At 46.2% G+C, this 18,831-nt stretch overlaps 1 protein-coding gene and 1 long non-coding RNA gene across 2 annotated transcripts in view; one reads left to right on the plus strand and one right to left on the minus strand.

Annotated features, from left to right (window-relative positions):
* The window catches only part of LOC149362847 (uncharacterized), a 35,845-nt gene extending 33,941 nt beyond the window's left edge, over window positions 1–1,904 (minus strand). The window contains exon 1 of the mRNA XM_089568394.1: window positions 1,879–1,904. Coding sequence (XP_089424520.1) covers window positions 1,879–1,904 — 26 coding nt within the window. The remainder of the gene's footprint in view (window positions 1–1,878) is intronic.
* A 6,821-nt stretch (window positions 1,905–8,725) lies between these two features.
* Window positions 8,726–18,321, plus strand: LOC149362848 (uncharacterized). The gene is made up of 4 exons (XR_016289057.1): window positions 8,726–9,184; window positions 10,223–10,316; window positions 10,860–10,935; window positions 18,016–18,321. It is a non-coding gene; the product is annotated as an uncharacterized LOC149362848 (long non-coding RNA).
* The last annotated feature ends 510 nt before the right edge of the window (window positions 18,322–18,831 follow it).

Genomic DNA, 18,831 nt, shown 5'->3' on the forward strand with positions numbered 1-18,831 from the left:
ATCGGCGCACGTGCTAGCGGTCTGGATAATACACGCTACTTCTGACAGCGTGATGCGCGGAAGGTTCAATGTGAGACTACTACACAATGATGCGTCTCCAATCGGGAAAAGAAAGGCAAAACCGAGGCGAAAGTATAAGAAAGTCCGCCCATTGGGCCACGCTTCTTTGCTTGAAGCGCGCGTGTTGTGAGCGTGATGTAGCTGTCGGAGGTCAAGCTGTGAGGATTTGTTGTGTTCCCGGGTGTTCTGCTCAAGAAGGCAGCGGCTATTTCGTTTTCCTCGGGAAGCGTGCGGAGAAAAAAATGGGAATCACAGGTCAGGTGAGGCGGCTGTAAACAAACATAACTCCAAAGTATGCGAGGCAAGGCATGCGAAATGCTTGCATTCGAGAACAATGTTTGCTTGATGCGGAGTTATAGTGCGCAACTTTAACGTTTGATCCTCGTAAACTTCTCGCACTTCACTTAGCGGCGAACGGAGAAGCTGTTTAAAAGGCAGTCTTCTTGAATAAGAAAATGTAGCTCGAAATAAGTAATCCTCTTTGTTTGCACAGTAATGAAATGTCAAGCATCCGGATACAAATATTCAACTGGAGCATGCGACGCCCGTTCTGAGACTGTAACGACTGTTCAAAAGGCGCCGAGTTTCAAGGCAGACTATTGTGAACGAAGGTATATTTCAGCGTAACTGACTTTGGTTCACCTTTTAAACAATCTGTGGTACCACCCGGTCTTTGGATGACACCAAATATGAGGAATTTCGCGCGGTAGAGGCAGTTGTCTCTTCGAAACAGCCCGTCGCCGCATTGCTCCCAATGTAGCCGAACGGGGGAGAGGGACCCAGCATTCCTCCGTCGAGAGCGGTGTCCTCACCCTGAAAACGGCGCTGGCCATCGAGGCACCCTAAGCGCGCTAAGGGTGCCATGATGTCCGCTCCACCGCACACGGATACTACTAATGGTGAGCCTGCTGAGCTTCGAGCTATCGCGGGGATTGCCATGTGAATTGATAGTCGCGAACGGAACACGTAATGCCAAACGAAACTCAAGAGTGGCGCGATCGTGCTACGCCCAGGGACTCAGGAATAGAGGAGGAAGCGTGGCACAAGCTGTCTAGGACGTGAGTCAATAAATCATAGTTTCTCACTATCGCGTAGAGGGAAAGCTGGCGGCGCTGCACTTCAGCCAACATGGACGCTCAAAGCATCATGGGCCGGTAAGCTACATGGTTCGGAACAGTCGTATTTTTGGGGAACATGGAGTGTCACTACTGAGATGTTTCATTCCGAAAACGCTGTTCGTGTGTGCGCAGACAATATTGGCGCGAAGGCAGTGTGCAAAAGCCATAGTAGCGAAACCGCAACAGCACACGACGCCAATAAAAGCGGCGGCTGAATTTCCATGGAGGCGAAATTCTAGAGGCCTGTGTAATGCGCGATGTCAGTGCACGTTAAAGAACCCCAGGTGGTCGAAATTTCCGGAGCCCTTCACTACGGCGTCTCTCATAGCGTGAGTTGATTTCAGACGTTAAACCCCAATAAACCAACCAAACCAAGCCAATAAAAGAGTTTTTTTTTCCGAAATGCCAACAAAACCTCTAAAATTGTTTAAGCCACAAGATTTTTTTTTTTGTAACGTATTTCCTTCTAAAAGTGCGCCTGCTAATCACGAAATATTATTTTGTAGTGTTCAATACTTCACCAATAGGACAGCTAGCTATCTCTTATTTTGGGCAAACTTTGCATTTACTTGCTTTTCTGCTCATTTGTTGCAATCATTAGACAGGATATTGAATATTAGGGCATTCTTTGTTATCGAACAGCATTTATTTCTGCCTTATTTTTTGGCCAAGAATTGTAGTTCTGCAGTCGGCAGCTCACCGGCCCATGATGCTTTGAATGCCCATCGCAGCTGAAGTGGTCTTGAGGGAGCTCCAAGCAAATTCCCATATACGGGGTGCCTCGTTTCCCTCTAGGTAACCGGAAGAAACTCTATAAAAAACCAGAGAGGTGCATGTACGTCTCTTGAGCTACTTTTGTGTATTCTGAAATTTTTTTCGTCTGCACGGTGACCCCTAGCAGGAAGTAAGTTGTGGGCGTACGTGTCTCTTTTTTTTTTTGTGTCTTACTTTTTGCTGTTCTAAGGTCACCTAATCCAGAGTTGAAGCGGAGGTCTTCTTTTTAGTTATACGTTAATTTTGCCTTCTCCAAGATGGCGGCCATGCAGCGTCAAAGTGCAGGCGCCTACGTTTTGCCTCTTTTGTGTGTGAAGCCGCCGCGGTGGCTCAGTGGCTATGGTGCTCGGCTGCTGTCCCGAAAGACGCGGGTTCGATCCCGACCGCAGCGGTTGAATTTCTTTGGAGGAGAAATTCGAGGCCCGTGTACTGTGCGATGTCAGTGCACGTTAAAGAACCCCAGGTGGTCGAAATTTCCGGAGCCCTCCACTACGGCGTATCTAATAGCCTTAGTCGCTTTGGGACGTTAAACCCCATAAACTAAACTAAACTTTTGTGTGTGAACTACTGAGTGCGCATTTTGGTGCTTGCTTTTTCAACACCGACTCTGTGCGCGCCGCCGGTGCTTCGCCCGCTAGCACCCGAGGACTTTAAAAGGGGCCGTATGGGCTCGAACTTCACTCCGCTGCTCGGTGGAAAAGCCGTCGTCGCGTACTCCCGGGACTCCGAGCCGCCACACCGCATCCTCAAAAGCGCAAGCTGCCTTGGAAGGACCCTCGCCTTCGGGGGTCGCCCTGCCTGCGTGTTTGTAGATGAACTGCCGCCGCGCTCCCCAGTCAACTGTTAGTTCGTTCCCCTTTTGAACTTTCGACGACTGCTGCTAATTGGACTCTCGCTTTCCTACTGATCTGTGTAGACAAGTGTTTATTCCAATGTTTACCTTAATTCAGTGTATTTAATGCGATGTGTTTTGTCCGATATTGGTGTGTAGGGTGTACATTAGCCCTATGCAAAAGCTGTCATATTCTTCGTATCGAACTTACAAAATTTGTTTTGTTGTTGTTGCCTCTTACTCGTAACATGCCTCTGTCTCAATCACTACGTTTGCTTACCGGCAATGCCGGGCATCGAACAGCCACCCCCTCATTGTCATGACTCGGTGATGACATCAAGTAATCACTGAACCCGTGGCACAGTCCAATCAGTACTTCAGGTGGACGGCGGTAAAAAGTGCGCCTAGAGGAGACCTCGCCGGGGCCTGCGGAGCGTAGCCGAAGGAGCGTCCCGCGGCATGCGTCAGCGAGGGCAGCCTCACTGGCGTCAAAACTCCGAGACCCCTTTGTCTCCCTTAGAAAGAGAAGTCGGGGGGGGGGGGGGGGGGGCACACGGAGGGCACGCCGTTGCAGACCGACCTCCTCACCTAGGGTCTGCGTTGCGCCCATGTATCATCTTCAAGACCCGGGAGCTGCGCGCCCTCGCCGTCTCGTTTTCTTCTGTCTCCGTGTGAACGATTATCAATGCGAAAGCATTTCGATCCTATCTCGACGGGGTCGCGTCAAAGAAACGTGTCAGCAGATCGTGTCCGCAGCAGTTTTGACGTTCACGGAAGACGTCGCATTAAAAAAAAGGTTGTGATCGATAGAGGACGGCGTGAGGATGATGCGCAAAAATAAAATTGTCACTAGATTCAAAATGACGAAACTGAATGTTGAAATAGCGTGGGCGGCAAGCAATACAGAAGCAGTTGTACAAAATGAGTGAAAAAATAAAAGTTCTAAATGATTGAAACGTGTTTGATGAATTAAATCCAAAGCAATCGGTTAAAAACACTTCATTTATTTTGAGTAATTAGTTAATTTATTAGCAACAAAAGCAATGGAGTGTTTGGACGGGTATATAGTAAGTGGACGGAAAAGCAATTAAGGCATCGAATTTGAACAAGGAAATGGGTAATCAATCATCGACCAATAAGGTTAACAAAGTGACAATTAGTTAAATAATTAAAGGCAAACGCAATCGAGCGAGGAATAGTTTGGACGGGTATATAGTAAGTGGACAGAAAACCAATAGGGCGTCGAGCTTGAACAACGAAATGGGTACTCAATGATCGACCGATAAGGTTAAAAAATCGATAATTAATCAACAGGCTGACAATGAAACAATTGATCTATGATTATTAAGTTGACCGATAATGAATCATTTCATCTATAATTAATCTATTGATCGATAATTAAACAATAAAGAGAGGCGACGAGCGCCGATGAGGTGTCAATGCTTCCGCATTTTCCCAATGCGGGTTGCCGAGGTGTTCTCTACTTTTACTTCCCCGGAGAGGCGGGCACTTTAAACCGTCTGCTTCGCTCCCTCCCAGTGGATACGCCGCCTTCGTCCGCTGCGTGCCATAGTTTCTGTCTTCGTTTCCTTTTAAGGCGAAAGCCTTTAATGCCTCATACTGTCGTTAGCAGACGCTGTCGGCAGCCGTGTCGACAGACGCGTCGGCAGGAGTGTCGACAGACGCGTCGGCAGTCGTGTCGATAGACGCGTCGGCAGGAGTGTCGACAGACGCGTCGGCAGCCGTGTCGACAGACGCGTCGGCAGATTCGTCCGCCTTTCGGCGACACTGCTTAAAAGGCTCAAGGTTCCAGCATGAATAAAGGCGCATCTATTGGATGCATGGGCTTCATGAATAAAAGAAAAGGAGTAAAGTCAAGATAAGGAAAATAAAAATAAAAACAAAATAAAATAAGACTTGAAAAAAAAATAAAGTTCAGGAAAGGAGCAAAAAATAAATAAAAACAAAATATGAAAAATAAAACAGTAAATAAAAACAAACAGTGGCCAGGAAACGCTTTCGCCTTGCAGCACTTTAGAGAGCCAAAGTGCCCCCAGAATTTTTTCTAGCCATTTCGCTCTCTTTCTACCCCCTTGCATGTTTATGCTACTGCTCCTGGCGTTAAATTTCTTTTTCGTAGTTTTCTTTCTGGGCATCCTAGTGGCCATTTTGTTGGGCTCAGCCGCCATTGTTACATTTACTACATCGCTTCTACCTACCCCTACGCCATGAGCCACCGTGGACCCCCTAAAAAAGCTACCGCTCGGCCTCCCAGGCGCCAGCCTATCTCTTCTTCTACCCTTCCACTGAAATGGATGCCATCTCGTCTAAAGTCTCTGCCAAACCTGCTCTGTGCACTTCCTTGTTTATGTCTACCACCTCAAAGCCTTTCTCGAGGCTTAACTGATTTATCTCTCGATTAAGATTCACAACGTCGTTAGCAACCTCTACATTCCTTCCTTGTGCAGCCGGCCAAATCTTTAGCTGGCGTGCGTGATGGCCGCTTTTTCAGCGCTCCTGCGCTTTGTGACGAGCAAACTTGGGGAAAGCTCAACATTAAGCAGGAATTTAGTGAGCTTGTGCTTAAATTTGATATCGTAGCAAGTTTGCACCGTCATAAGCTGCAGGAGCATGGAAAACGCGGCAATCAAGCACGCCAGCTGATGATTTGGCCGGCTCTACCTCCGGCACTGTACACACCACGATCTGCGCTTGCTGTGCTATCGCCCTTATACCGTCAACTCCCTCAGCTAATCTTTTCTCTACTTGTGCGGCGTTACCATTCAGGACATCATTCAGCACCGCCGCTACCACTACAAAGTTACGCCTTGCAACCTTCTCGGAAAGTTCACTTTTTGTCGCTCTCAGAATATCGTCCATTGTCCTTACTGGAAACACCCCGACTGCTACCCGCCTATCACCTTCACACGGTCCAGAATAGAACCGTCGTCGCTACGTTCAGCGCCACCAGTGGCCAGTTTTGCGTCCCTAGGTGTATGGCGCCCCATAGGAATACGTGACAAAAAAGACTTCAAAGCAACTTTATGATTTCACAGGGCAGGTATGATGTCGTCCCTTCGTGAAGGAAAGCCGAGTACACCCTAGAACAGATTTTGAAAGTCTGAGACGACATTTCAAAGGCGGTGTATTATTAGAACACCGCGATACGAGCCCGCGTGTCACCCTCGGCTGACGGTACCAGGCGGGATTGCGACCCACAGAAACACACGCAAACAAAACTTTTCGAACAATTTTTTTCTCGCTTCACGATCTCCTCACGAGGCAGCCGTTCCTTAACAGTTGGCGAGTTCTTTCAAGAAGACTGCGGCAAACTGTGGAACGTCATTTCGAAGGCAATCTATTTTTAAAATACCGCGATGAATGTGTGTTGTGACGCCGGACACAGCCTCTAAAGGCGCTGTGTCCGAAAGGCATGTGCAGGGGAGGGTCACATGACCTGCTACATCATCACCACCGGTGAGGCCGAAGATTACGAAGGTAGGGTGAGGCACGTGCAGGGGGGTCACATTATCAGCATCACCACCGATACCGCTATACCGACAGATGGGTCATTAACAGGTGCGGCGAGAAAATTCTGCTACCATATAGCTGAAGACACTGTAGGCTAACAAAAGGGGAATTTTGATCTCAATATTAATAGAAGCAATAAAACATTGTTTATTTCTTTATTGGTTTATGGGGTTTACGTCCCGAAGCAACTCAGGCTATGAGGGACGCCGCTGTGAAGGGCTCCGGAAATTTCGGCCACCTGGGGTTCTTTAAATTGCACTGACATCCACGGCACACGGGCCTTTAGAATTGCTCCTGCAAAGAAATTCAACCGCCGCGATCGAACCCGCGTCGCACTGGTCAGCAGCCGAACGCCGTAACCACTGCAATAAAACACTGTGTGGCCACGAAATGGCAAGAAGCGAAGCAGAAACCCGTCATTATTGTAAATGCATGCGCGAATTATTTCAGTCACGAAAAAGAGGCAGAACGGTGCGGTGCGAAATTCCTTATGCTGCTCCTTGCAAAATTAAAAACTAGTGCCGTGTGAAACACGGGATAAAGTTCATTGATTGAGACGATGGCTTTATATAAACGGCTTTTTTCACGCGTGGAAAATATCATACATGGCGCTCGAAAGAGAGCGCAACCACGCAATGGGGATATTACAACGCTGTTTTACCACCTGGCTATACACTCTAAGAACTGCTACTCCTGCATTAAGAGTAAAAGAGCCTCGCTACTCCTGCAGGCCTCAATCTACTCTCTCTACAAACGAGAAAGAGTGAAAGGTCCTGTTCACTCCTCTTGACAAAAGAGTAAAATGGCATTTCCACTCCTGCATACCCCTAGGGAGTTCAGTGCTTGTTTTACTCCTCCGCCCTTACGGCCATACAATCGTAAGGGCGCGCTAGCTTCTCGGGGCCGGCCTGCCAGCCTGGATGCCGGCGTCAGAAAAATGCACTGGTATTGTTTGTTCACGACCAAAGCTCTGGGATAGAGTATCATTAGCCAATGTCGAGTTGTTGGTAGAAGCGATAACAGCCATACAAATTTCCTCCCATAGCCGCTTTGCTGCTGCTCTGGAGTTCGCCTGGCCTCTGCTATAGCTCCGCTCCTGAAGGGGTCGCGGAAACCGAGCATATATTTATTTCCCTATGACGCGGGGTTCAGAGTAAAACGGTGCCGAGGGTAGCACCTAAGTGCTGGCCAGTTTCGAAGCGCATTCAGCTACAGCTTCTATGTGAAATCGGCTAGGTTTAGCGACGACAAGGGCAGCCAGCGAGCAGCGCACAGTTCGTCGCCCGGCGCGATCGCGGGCGCCGTCGTTGCCGAAAGCTCGGCTCGCTCAATGATTCGCTCCGTAGCTTGCGAATCGCGCACGCAAGGCTGGAAAATCGAGCAGCGACTGGCCTGCGATTGAGCGAGCCTTTATGCCCACGTTTGCAGCACAGGTGAACAAATTTAGCACACATATGTATGCATGGAATATCGGCGGCGTTGCGGCGATTCTTAAGCTCGTCCTCGACGCCATCATCACCGTTCGGGTGGACCCGAACATATCTTTATTTCACTACGAGACATAGTTCACAATAAAACGTACTTACAATGCAAAGAGTAGCACCTCAGCGCTAGCCAGTTTCAAAGCGCTCTCAGCTCTGGCATCGAAGTGAAACCTCCTAGGCTTAGCTACGAATACGGCAGCCAGGGAGCAGGCCGAAGCTCGTCGCGCGGCGCGCTCGCGAGCAGCGTCATAGCTGAAAGCTCGGCTCGCTCAAAGATTGGCTCAGAAACTTGCGAATTGTACTCGCAAGGCTGGCAAATCGAGCAGCTAGCGGCTGGCCTGCGACTGAGCGCACGTTCGCAGTACAGGTGAACAACAATTAGCGCACGAATGCTTGGGATACCGGCTGCGTTGCGGCCACGTTAAGGCGATTCTTAAGCTCGTCCTCGACGCCATCGTCACCGTACGTGACACACAGGCTGAGAACTTGAATTCGAGTACGTGCTAAAGTAAGCTGCTCGTATTTCTCGGAACAATCTGAACTCGAAAAGACAGTTGCTTCTGTCGGCTTCCATGCATGTGGGCTCTTGCTAGTGAAAGTACACTCGAACAGGATGCGGCGAGTGCGGGCCGCTGTTGCATATAAGCTAAAGTGTGAAGCAAGTATCGTCGTAGTTCCGTAACGCAGTTGATATCACAAATCCGCCTGTACGGGTCACATTTAAGCTCTGTTTCATGTAGATCTCCGTCGACCATGCCAGTGTCGCGTAGAGTAATGCATCGCAGCTGCTCTTTGTCCTACCGCTCGCGTCGAAGATATCCTTGATATGGACCAGTTTGCGATACGGTGCGTTTCTTTGCTTTTTTTGTCGCATTTAAGGGATTTTCGCTGCCGTCAATCGAAATTGCATTCCGTCAACAGCGTCGTCTGCGCCGTCGTCTGCTAGGACACCCGGGGATGGGATCACAGGATCGCAGCTTCTACAAACGACATGTCAGCAAAAGTATCTAAAAGCGCTTTGGTATTCGCATTTAATAAAGAAATAAAATGAAAAAATATAATTTGTTTTTGTTGCGAACACAATTCAAATATTAGTAATAAAAAAAGCGCATTGGTAGGTTTTTTCAACGAAGCAAAACTGCAGCCGTCGTCACGTTTTGTGTTATTTGGGTTTTCGTAGCATTGTTTGAGTGCTCGTGCGGTGGACGTGTATGAAGAACACAAGTGTGTTTTGGAAACCAACGACGAGAATTACGCCCTGTCAACACTGGTGATTTTGAACGGGTAAAGCCCTGAAGAAAGGTAGCGCTACGACTTCTTGTCATCTGGAGAGGCAACGAAGAAGAATGTGCGGTTTTGCTAAGCCTTGATGAGCCGTCTGAACGGTGAGTCCCGTGTACGTTTCTTTACTTCTGATCTCTATTCGCACGCGTTATTAGTGTGCGCCTATATAGGGATGGCAGTGCAGGCAGTCTGCGTGCGGTTGCCTCAGCTATAATGCGTTAACGCCGATTCACACGACGGTCCGTTCGCCCGCGGCCCGCGCACTACGTATTCATGCGTCACCACATTGAGAGGCGCGCTGTCGGCCGCGGCAGCGGGCGAACGGAAAATCGTGTGAATCGGCCTTTACCAGAAAAGAACGGGCGTATAGGCCGCATGGCAACTGTTGCTCCATAGTCTCTATCTGCGTTTAGTACTCGGGTGCCGTGGTAAATAAAAATGCCACCAGTTATCACAACAGAGTTATGCGGTCGCTTGCTAGCGCTGCGAAAAACAACAGACAATGTTTACTACATTCCAATAGCATAGATTTGTGCTACATAGGAGAGGATGATGAGCGTGCAGTGCCACGTTAGAGAGCGCTCTTGCTAGGCCAGCTGCGGACAGACAAGGGAACTGACAACGGTCGAGTTGCCTCGCGGCTGGTGCCCGTCGGATTGATTTGTGCTACTTAGAAGATGACGATGAGCGGCAGTGCCGCGCGACAGAGCACTCGCGCTAGGCCAGCTGCCAACAGACAGTGCTCAGTGTGTGTACTCGTCGGATTAGTGCTTACGCCTTAATATTTGTCATACAATTTTTTCGGGGACAATGATCGCGTGTAAAAGGCTGGGGCATATCCCTTGCCTAGTCATTTGTAAATTTTTATCTGTGCTTCCCCATGGAACAGAATTTGACACAGTATTATGTCAAAGTTAGATCGTTCTTGCGTCTGCCCTGAGGTGTAGGTGTCGATGCTTCCTCGCCTTCAGATTTTGAGAACTGTTTGGGATGCAACGTACTGCGCACTTATTTAGGATTTTAAGCTTTTTGCTATATCCCTCGTTTGTGCGGCCCGCTTTCAAGTCGTTCGCTATATCGGTGATGGTTTGTTATTGATTTTCACTTTCTCTTATTTATTCTTGGTTGACTGCCACCAGCTGTGCTGCCGGCGATTCTCCGCGCTCGGAACTATTCCCAGGCACGAGACCCTACCCACAGACCTCCCTGCACCACACTCACCAGTTTTCTTCGGTATTTTTTTCCCTTGCTCTTACTTGCATTGCCACTAGGCAGTTTTTATTTCTGTGCAGATTTGTTAAATGCAATACCAATTTTCGTTTCATGCTGTGATGTGAGATATCGTGCTTCTTGCTAATGAATGCATGCCTTTTCCATCCTCTCATCATTTGTGCAAAGCAGACGGGTCTACTGGTCGCTACGTTCAATTTAAAAATACCTTCGGTGCTGCTGCAAAGCACCCTAGTAGTAATAAAATCCTGTGCATGCTATATTCGAATAGTTACGCTCTTTTCATCATGCATAAAAATAGTGGTATTCCAGCCTGCTCATCTTTCTATGCGGGTGTGACAGTCATGTAAATCTACTGAAAAAATGTATATCGGTGCATCACATACAATCTGTTCATTTCTTTTGTCATGGGCCCTCTCATTGCTTTTTGTGTTGCTATGTTACTACCTTATTCTAATTTATGAAGCAGTAGACAATTTCTTCTCTTGTCATTCATGACATTGTTACGGCCACTGACAACAGTTGCTCTGACATATTTATTTGCAGTTGCCAGCTGCCAGTATCTACTGGGCCATTCGTGCTTCCAGCTTTTGGCTGTGCTATCTCTCCTCAGCTGTTTGTGGTAGGTATTGTTTTCCAGTGATGCATACCTTACCTGCCTATTTAGAAAAATTTCGTAGACATAGGCTCACAGCCGGGTTTAGAAATGCATGCAGAGCTCTACGTGCACTTAGCAGCAGTACCTCCCTGTATAATCACATGAATCTGATCCTGAATTACATGAATGTAATTACATGATCTGTATGAAATAGTCGCTCATGAAGCTTTTGACTGCTGCTGTTAACATAATGGAATTTACACTGCTTCAGGTGCAGAGACTATTTCACACATGTTGCCTCTTATGCATATGTGCCCTCTGAAAGGGCGAACATATTCCTTTATCCCTTTAAAAAACATTGTGTTCTATCATGATGCTTTACCGGTATTTCTGGTGTATAGACCAAAATGTCACTCAGTATTGTAACATGAAGCGGGAACTCAGTTTGTCCAATGTTTTAGAGGTAACATGAAGCGAAAACTGAGTTTGTCCAATGTTTTAGGGGTCCTAAAACATTGGACCAACACAGTTCCCACTCGAGTTATTGATCACTTCGCTCTCGCCCTACCATAAGCTTGCCGTCCAGGTTGGACAAATTGATAGAGCGACTGCTCCAGTGAAGTGGTGGTTCTGAGTTCGAACACCGGACCAGGACGAATCTTTCTTTAACTACGAAGTTTCTGTGAAAGCTGTATAGCTTTCCTTTGTAGCCATTTGGCTGTGCTCGAGTGGATGTCAATGAGTAATTACTCCTTATTACAGATCTTTTGTCAACGCCAAACTGATTCAGTAGCAACAAATAGTAGAAGGGTAAAAGCATGCTGCTCCCAAAAATTCGTTAAGCATGTTATAAAATGTATGCTGTATTGTTTTAACTGCTGCAAAGAAATAACGGTGATGTTAGATGCCCAGCCCCTATTAGGTAAACATAGCTCGCAATTAACACAGTGGATGGAAAAGAAATATGGACTTCAACCCTCACGACGACCCTCACCCCCAGTGGATGGATGATAATGGCTTTACCCTTTGTACCGGGCGGTAGCTTTCGCCACCTAGCCTATACTTCCCCCATTGTTAATTTAATTTTCTTTTCCCTTTCGCTCTTACAATATCTAATCTGTCTATCCTTTTACCCTCGAAATTCACGCCTCCCTTGATTTCCGCCACCAATCCTCCAACCTCCCCTTCGTCAATGTCACGCTTTTCCCATCCACTCGCCCGTCCTCCCCAGTAAATCCCAGCGCTATCTCTATGGTCGTTGCTGTCCCCTCTGGGAGGGCTGGGCGGAGTTCTGCGCACCTCAGAACCAAGTGTTCTATGGTCTCCGTTTCCGTTTTACATGCAGAGCACAAAATATCCACTTCTTCAAATTTGGACCTATATGTTTTTGTTCTCAGAGTCCCTGTCCTAGCCTCAAAAAGCAGTGAACTGCCCCGCGAATTATCGAATAATCGCTCTTTTTTGATGTCCTGTTTTCGTGTCCTATATATGCCTAGTGCCGATTTTTTCCTGCATTGTCTTTCCACATCTTTCTTTCCGACTCCTTTACCTCCACTTTCACGTTAGTCTTTTGTTGCGTCCCATCCCTCACCCGTAAATACTTCGTTCTTAGCTTTCGGGTTCTATTAGTCCATTTTGTGTTAATACTTTTCATGTACAGATACTTGTACACCTTTTTTGCCCACCTTGTTTCCTCCATTTGAGTTAGTCTCTGATCATATTTCAGTTTGCTGATGGCCTCCCGAACCTCGAACGACGCCCAACCCATATCTCCCTGGACTCCCTCTTCGGAGTGTTCCCATGGGCTCCCAAGGCTAGCCTTCCTACACTTCTTTGTCTGACCTCTAGCCCTGACTGTACTTCTGATTTCATGCACAGGACTGCATTTCCAAATGTGAGGCCCGGTACCATGATTCCCTTCCATACCCCTCTAACCACCTCATACCTATTATAGTTCCATAGTGCTCTATGCTTCATAATGTCTGAATTCCTTTTTCCTTTATCCTTCAGAATCCTCTCATGCTCTTCCAGATATTTTTTTCCTTCACTTAGCCATACACCTAGATACTTATACGTACTCACATGGTCTATCATAGTGTCTTGTATTTCTAGTGGGTCTCCCTTCTCATCATTATAGACCATTATCCCTGACTTCTCTCTACTGAACTGGAGTCCTAGCTTGTTGCCCTCCTCACCACAGATTTTAACTAGTTCCTGCAGCTTATCTCGCTTGTCTGCTAGTAGAACAATGTCATCCGCATACATTAGTCCAGCCAACACTTGGTTTACCCTCTGACCATCCTGCATATAACTCACATCAACTCCTACCCTACACTCTTCCAACCTCTTTTCCATTTGGCTCACATATACCATGAAAAGTAGAGGTGACAGTGGGCAGCCCTGCCTTAACCCTCGCTTAATTTTAGCTGGTTTTGTGGTTTCTCCCTCCCAGGTTACCACGACCTCATTGTCTGAATATATACGTTGTAGATATTCAACCAGATTTCTATCAGCGCCATATCCCTTCAATTGGTCCCAAAGTTTTTCCTGATTCACATTGTCATATGCCCCCTTAATGTCTAAAAATGCCATCGATAGAGGCCTCCGACTTGCCTCAGCTATCTCTATACACTGCGTTATGACAAATAGATTGTCCTCCAACCGTCTGTCCCTTCGGAAACCGTTCTGCAACTCTCCCAAGATCTCTTCACGCTCTGCCCATTCTTCCATTCTCATTTTCACCATCTGCATTGCTAGCCTGTAAATAACTGATGTGACCGTAATTGGTCGGTAGGATTTAATGTTGTCCCTGTTTCCCTTGCCTTTGTATATTAGTCTCATCCTGCTCACTTTCCAGTCTTTTGGAACGTCTCCTCCCTCTACCACTTTTTCAATGATCTGTCGTAATTTCAGTTTGCTTTTCTTGCCTAGTATGGTAATTAATCTCATAGGTATGCCGTCTGGTCCTGTCGCTGTTCCGATGGGAACCTTGCCTTCTATTCTGTCCCAGTCCCCTGCTGTTCTCTCCCTAGGCTCTTCCTCCCCTGCCCCATTGCTGTCCCTGCTCTCCCCTAGACCATCCGCCACAGGCTCTGCAAATGCTGCTTCAATTGTTTGTCTGATAAATTCCTGTGCTTCCTCTCCCTCTACCCTTTTTCCATCCTGTGTGGTCAGAGTGTGTTGGATGCCCTCTGTTCTCTTCCCTTGTAGCCTTATGTGCTCCCAAAACCTCTTTGCAGCATTCCTATCTTTCTTATTTACCTCCATCATCCACTGGACTCCTGCCTTTCCTATTTTCCTGATTTCCTATTTTCAGTAAAACAAAAAGTGCCAGTGTTGCCATACTTGAGAGCTTTGCTCTTTAAAATTGCAGTAGACTGCTACTCAAAGTTGACAAAAAAATGTGTCTCGTTTTCTGCATGTGCATTCCACAGTGCTGGTGCCATTTTCACTGGCCATTGACATTCAGTTGGATGATGTGCACCCCGCTCCTCGAGTTGATTTTGTTTGTCTTGTGAACCTGCCGTCAAAATCAGTGCAGGATAATGCTTCCCCAGTTGATCTGCAGTTAACCTTGTCCTTTGCCAGCTGCTGTCACCCTTTCTCCACAGAGAAGGGCGGTGGGAGTCCAAGCCAGGTGGAGTTGAAATATTTGACTAGTAGTGGACAGGGATCCTGCGGTTTGTTGAGTACACAGGCAAATTGGAGACTTATGGAAGAATTTTTTTACCAGCCAAAAAAGACGCATACACAAGAGAGAACCGCACAGGACAAGGGCTCCAATTTGCCGGTGTCCTCCACAGATTGGAGGATCCCTGTCTGTTACTAGTCAAATTCACTACTCCACCTGGATTGGACTCCCACTGCCCTTCTCAAACTTTTGAAATCCTGTTGCCCTAGCAGATCATCAGCTGTCGGTTGTATTACTTTCGCTTCAGTGAAATTTGACATGTAGCGGACAGGGATCCTAGAATTTGTGGAGTACATAGGCAAACTGGAGACTTATAGAATTTTTTTACCAGCCAAGGAAGACTCATACACAAGATTCGTTGTCTGTGTTTCACAACTGAAAGTTCTAAATGCGTGCAAAAGTGCATCGTGCATTCGCACGTATTTTGCAAACTCAATTTTTGCAGCATTAGGTTTTCGGAATTGGAGCTGTAGCATTGCCGCCACAGAATCCCGCTCGTTAACAAAGCGCACACTTATTTGCTAGGTATATATTCGGTATACCGCAACCAGTACACGTCACTGTTTGGAAGGCTCTGTCGTGAAATTTCTGATTGTGCAAGGTAGCTTTTCTTTTAAATTCAAGCGCTCTCTATTTGCTTTTTCCTGTGCATATTCATCGGTCGTTTCAATTCGGAAGCGTTGGTGCTGCAAGACGTGCATACGGAAGCTACGTTTGTGCACAAAGCTCCTGAATTTTTGAAAGCGCAGCTCTGACAGTTCTCGTTGTCATAAATAAGTACAAAGCAGCCTAATCTTTTTGGACACACCATTTCATGCTCTTAGCTGTTTCTGAGAAACAGGCTGCCTTTTTTTCTGTTTTTGGTGTGAAACATTCCTAACAACTTCTTTCTTTCTCCATGCACAGATAGCCTATGCATACACGGGCAGCTTGATTGCAATATTTAGGGCAATATTTATAACAGGTGCAGTGAGCCTTGGTGCATGTGGACAGAAATTAAGCTAGGGTGGGGTGGGGTATTTTCGCACAGGGTAATGTTATGCGGAGGGTTTGGCGTATTGAAACCGAGTCTTTCTGAGCTCTTATTAGACGTCCCAGCACCAGGACAGTAGTTGAGGCTTTTCTTCTTTGTTGTCTAGTTAATGGTTTCCATCACATAAAATAGCCTTAATTCTAGCTATCCCGTGGCCGTCTAACAGAACAATGCAGATATACTGAAGTGATCAGTGTTGCATAAAAGTAGTGAGAACATTGCAAATGCAAGACAACTTCATTGGTTTGCAGTGCACTAACGTGGCAGTCATAGAGAATTACACATTACATTTGCAAATCTAAATTGTGCATAATAGTATGGACTGGCACATAATGTGCGAAGTAATCACAGTTATCTCGTTCATGCCAAATGCTAGTGTCAAACATTGTTAGTATTGCATATTTATAAAGAGCAGGCATGCTGCGCCTAACTTGTCGTTGGATAGATTTTATTACTATGAAATTAAAAAGTTTACACATGGCTGTCGTGTTCTTGCGTGGGAAGTAGTATTACCTTAAATGAGTATAAACACCAAATTTTTGGTTATGTGTGTTCTTTGTTGTGACGTGCTGGGCATTCGTATACATAGAATTGTTGCATAGTATTCGTCTCCAATCGCTAAATAATTACAACCAGATTTCTTTTCTTCCCTGTTTCAATAGCATAGCAATTGCTATGACATCAATGTTCAGTATAGGTTATGGAAGGCACAAAAAAGCTACGATATCGCTACTTCATCGTTTTAATTAGTTACAATGCTAAAGCCAGCCTGCCTTAAGAGTCGGAATCACAATGAATGACGAAGCCGCAATTATATTGCAGTTTTCCTCATGCCTCCCCTGGCTTATACTGACCTTTGATGCCATTGCCATTGCTCAGTTTTTAAAAGTGAAGCAGGAGAAAGAAGATATTTAATTACAAATTATTTAGCAGTCATAGGCGAATACTGTGTGGTTATCCGTGCATAGTAATGCCTTATGCATCATTAAAAACAAAAAAAAATGTGCAACTGAAATTTGCTCGGCTGCTGACCCAAAAGACGCGGGTTCGATCCCGGCCGCGGCGGCTGGAATTTCTTTGGAGGAGAAATTCTAGAGGCCCGTGTACTGTGCGATGTCAGTGCACGTTAAAGAACCCCAGGTGGTCGGAATTTCCGGAGCCCTTCACTACGGCGTCTCTCATAGCCTGGGTCGCTTTGGGACGTTAAACCCCAAAAACCAACCCAAACCAAACTGAAATTTGTTGTCTGCCTCTTTGAGATGAAAAATTTTGAATTTTTCCTTCACTATTTTAGAGCATGAAATTCAGTTAATGGTATCTGAGAAACAGGAATTGCAACAGCCATTTCTCTTCAGCAAGAAAACTGTCATTGGTTTAAGTGTTTTCCCGATTCAAGGTTACCCTATATTTTAAACTGCACAATGTATTATGTGACAAGAAATCGTCAAACACAATAGGTGTGGTTTTAGAAATGACTGCAAGTGATAAGGGAATACATTTACTTAGAGCAGGTAGTGACCGCTGATCCGGATCATGAAGAGTAATAACTAGAGGAATATGAATGGGGTGGAGTGCATATGGCAGGTTCTCTCAGATCATGAATGGCAGTTTTTCAATACCCCTCAAGAGAAAAGTATACAACAGCTGTATCCTACCGGTATTCATCTATGGGGCAGAAACGTGGAGGCTAACGAAGAGGGTTCAGCTTAAGTTGAGGACAACGCAACGAGCTATGGAAATAGAAATGTTAGGCGTAACGTTAAGAGATCGGAAGCGGGCGGAGTGGGTGAGGGAACAAACGCGGGTTGAAGACATCCTAGTCGAAATCAGGAGAAAGAAGGGTGCTTGGGCAGGGCATGTAAGACGAAGGCAAGATAATCGCTGGTCCTTAAGGGTAACGGAGTGGATTCCAAGAGAAGGCAGGCGTAGCAGGAAGCAGCAAAATGTTCCATGGGCGAAGGTTTGCAGGAACACGGTGGACATAGCTGGCGAAGGACAGGGTTAATTGGAGAACATGGGAGAGGCCTTTGCCTTGCAGTGGGCGTAGTCAGGCTGATCATGATACTTGCAGAAGAGCTTGCTCATGTTAAAATTTTCATTTGGTAAATATGTGCTTGTTTTACATGCACACAGCTTTTGAAAGGACTAGCATAGTGATAATTGTATTGGGCTTCATAAAATTGTAGCTCTGAATGAAGGTTTGCAATGAAAGGTGTCTGCACTTGGTCACAATATAGGTACACACTAGTGGCGACATGACACACACGATCAGTACATTCTAGTTGTATTCTTTCTTTTTTTCATGGGCTTATATGCAGGATAGTATGAAAAGGGCATTGGAATTGACTCTTACTTGCATTATTTTCATTCATGTTTGCAGGCACCCGGTGAAATGCACTCATAGCCAAAGCTCCTTCACTCAGCCGAGCAAGCTACGGCATCATCCAGCATCTTAGTTTCTTTTGAGCGCTTACAGCTCACTGCGGTGGATTTGGTAGATGGGTTTACTTTGCTTTTGGCAGTGTTCTTGGCATTTAATGTCAAGTACACCCCAAAAACAAAGCGGGCTTGTCTGCTGCTTGAGACACTAATGGGGCTTGATCCTAGCGAGTGCCTCCCGAGCGTGTTTTGGGCAGCCACAGCAATCACAGCAATGACTTGAGAAATAAAAGTTATCAGTGTTGTACATTTGTGTCATTATTTCTTGAACCATTGTTATTCCCAACGCAGACAGAGCACCATACTAATGTGCAAACTGTAGTGTATACCCATAAAGTAGTTGTATGAGCAAAAATTATTCTACTCAAAGATTATAATCCCATTTGCTCATTACTCTTTTGTAGATGTAGCGCAGGTGGATCCTGCAAAACATATGACCAACTTGCTGTGAAGAATATGTGAAATAAGAAAATTAGTACGATACATTGAAAACACGTGAAACTCCTTTTGAAGGAGTAAAATAAGATCTGGGCTGATACTCCTTGAAGGAGTATAGTCACTCTAACAAACGGAGTCCTGGAACTCTACCTGAAAGAGTAGTAGGATGCTGTTTCAATGTGGTAGCTTTACTCCCTCGGAGGAGTGCCTGTGCTCTATTGCAGGAGTAGTACAGTACTCCTTGAGTAGGTGTTGGATCACTCTTTGTCCAGAGGGAGTAATTTTATTCTGGAAAAAGGAGTGGAATATGGGACAAGCG

The sequence above is a fragment of the Amblyomma mixtum genome, chromosome 2 (genome assembly GCF_055824585.1).
Source record: "Amblyomma mixtum isolate Tamu chromosome 2, ASM5582458v1, whole genome shotgun sequence".
NCBI lineage: Eukaryota > Metazoa > Arthropoda > Arachnida > Ixodida > Ixodidae > Amblyomma > Amblyomma mixtum.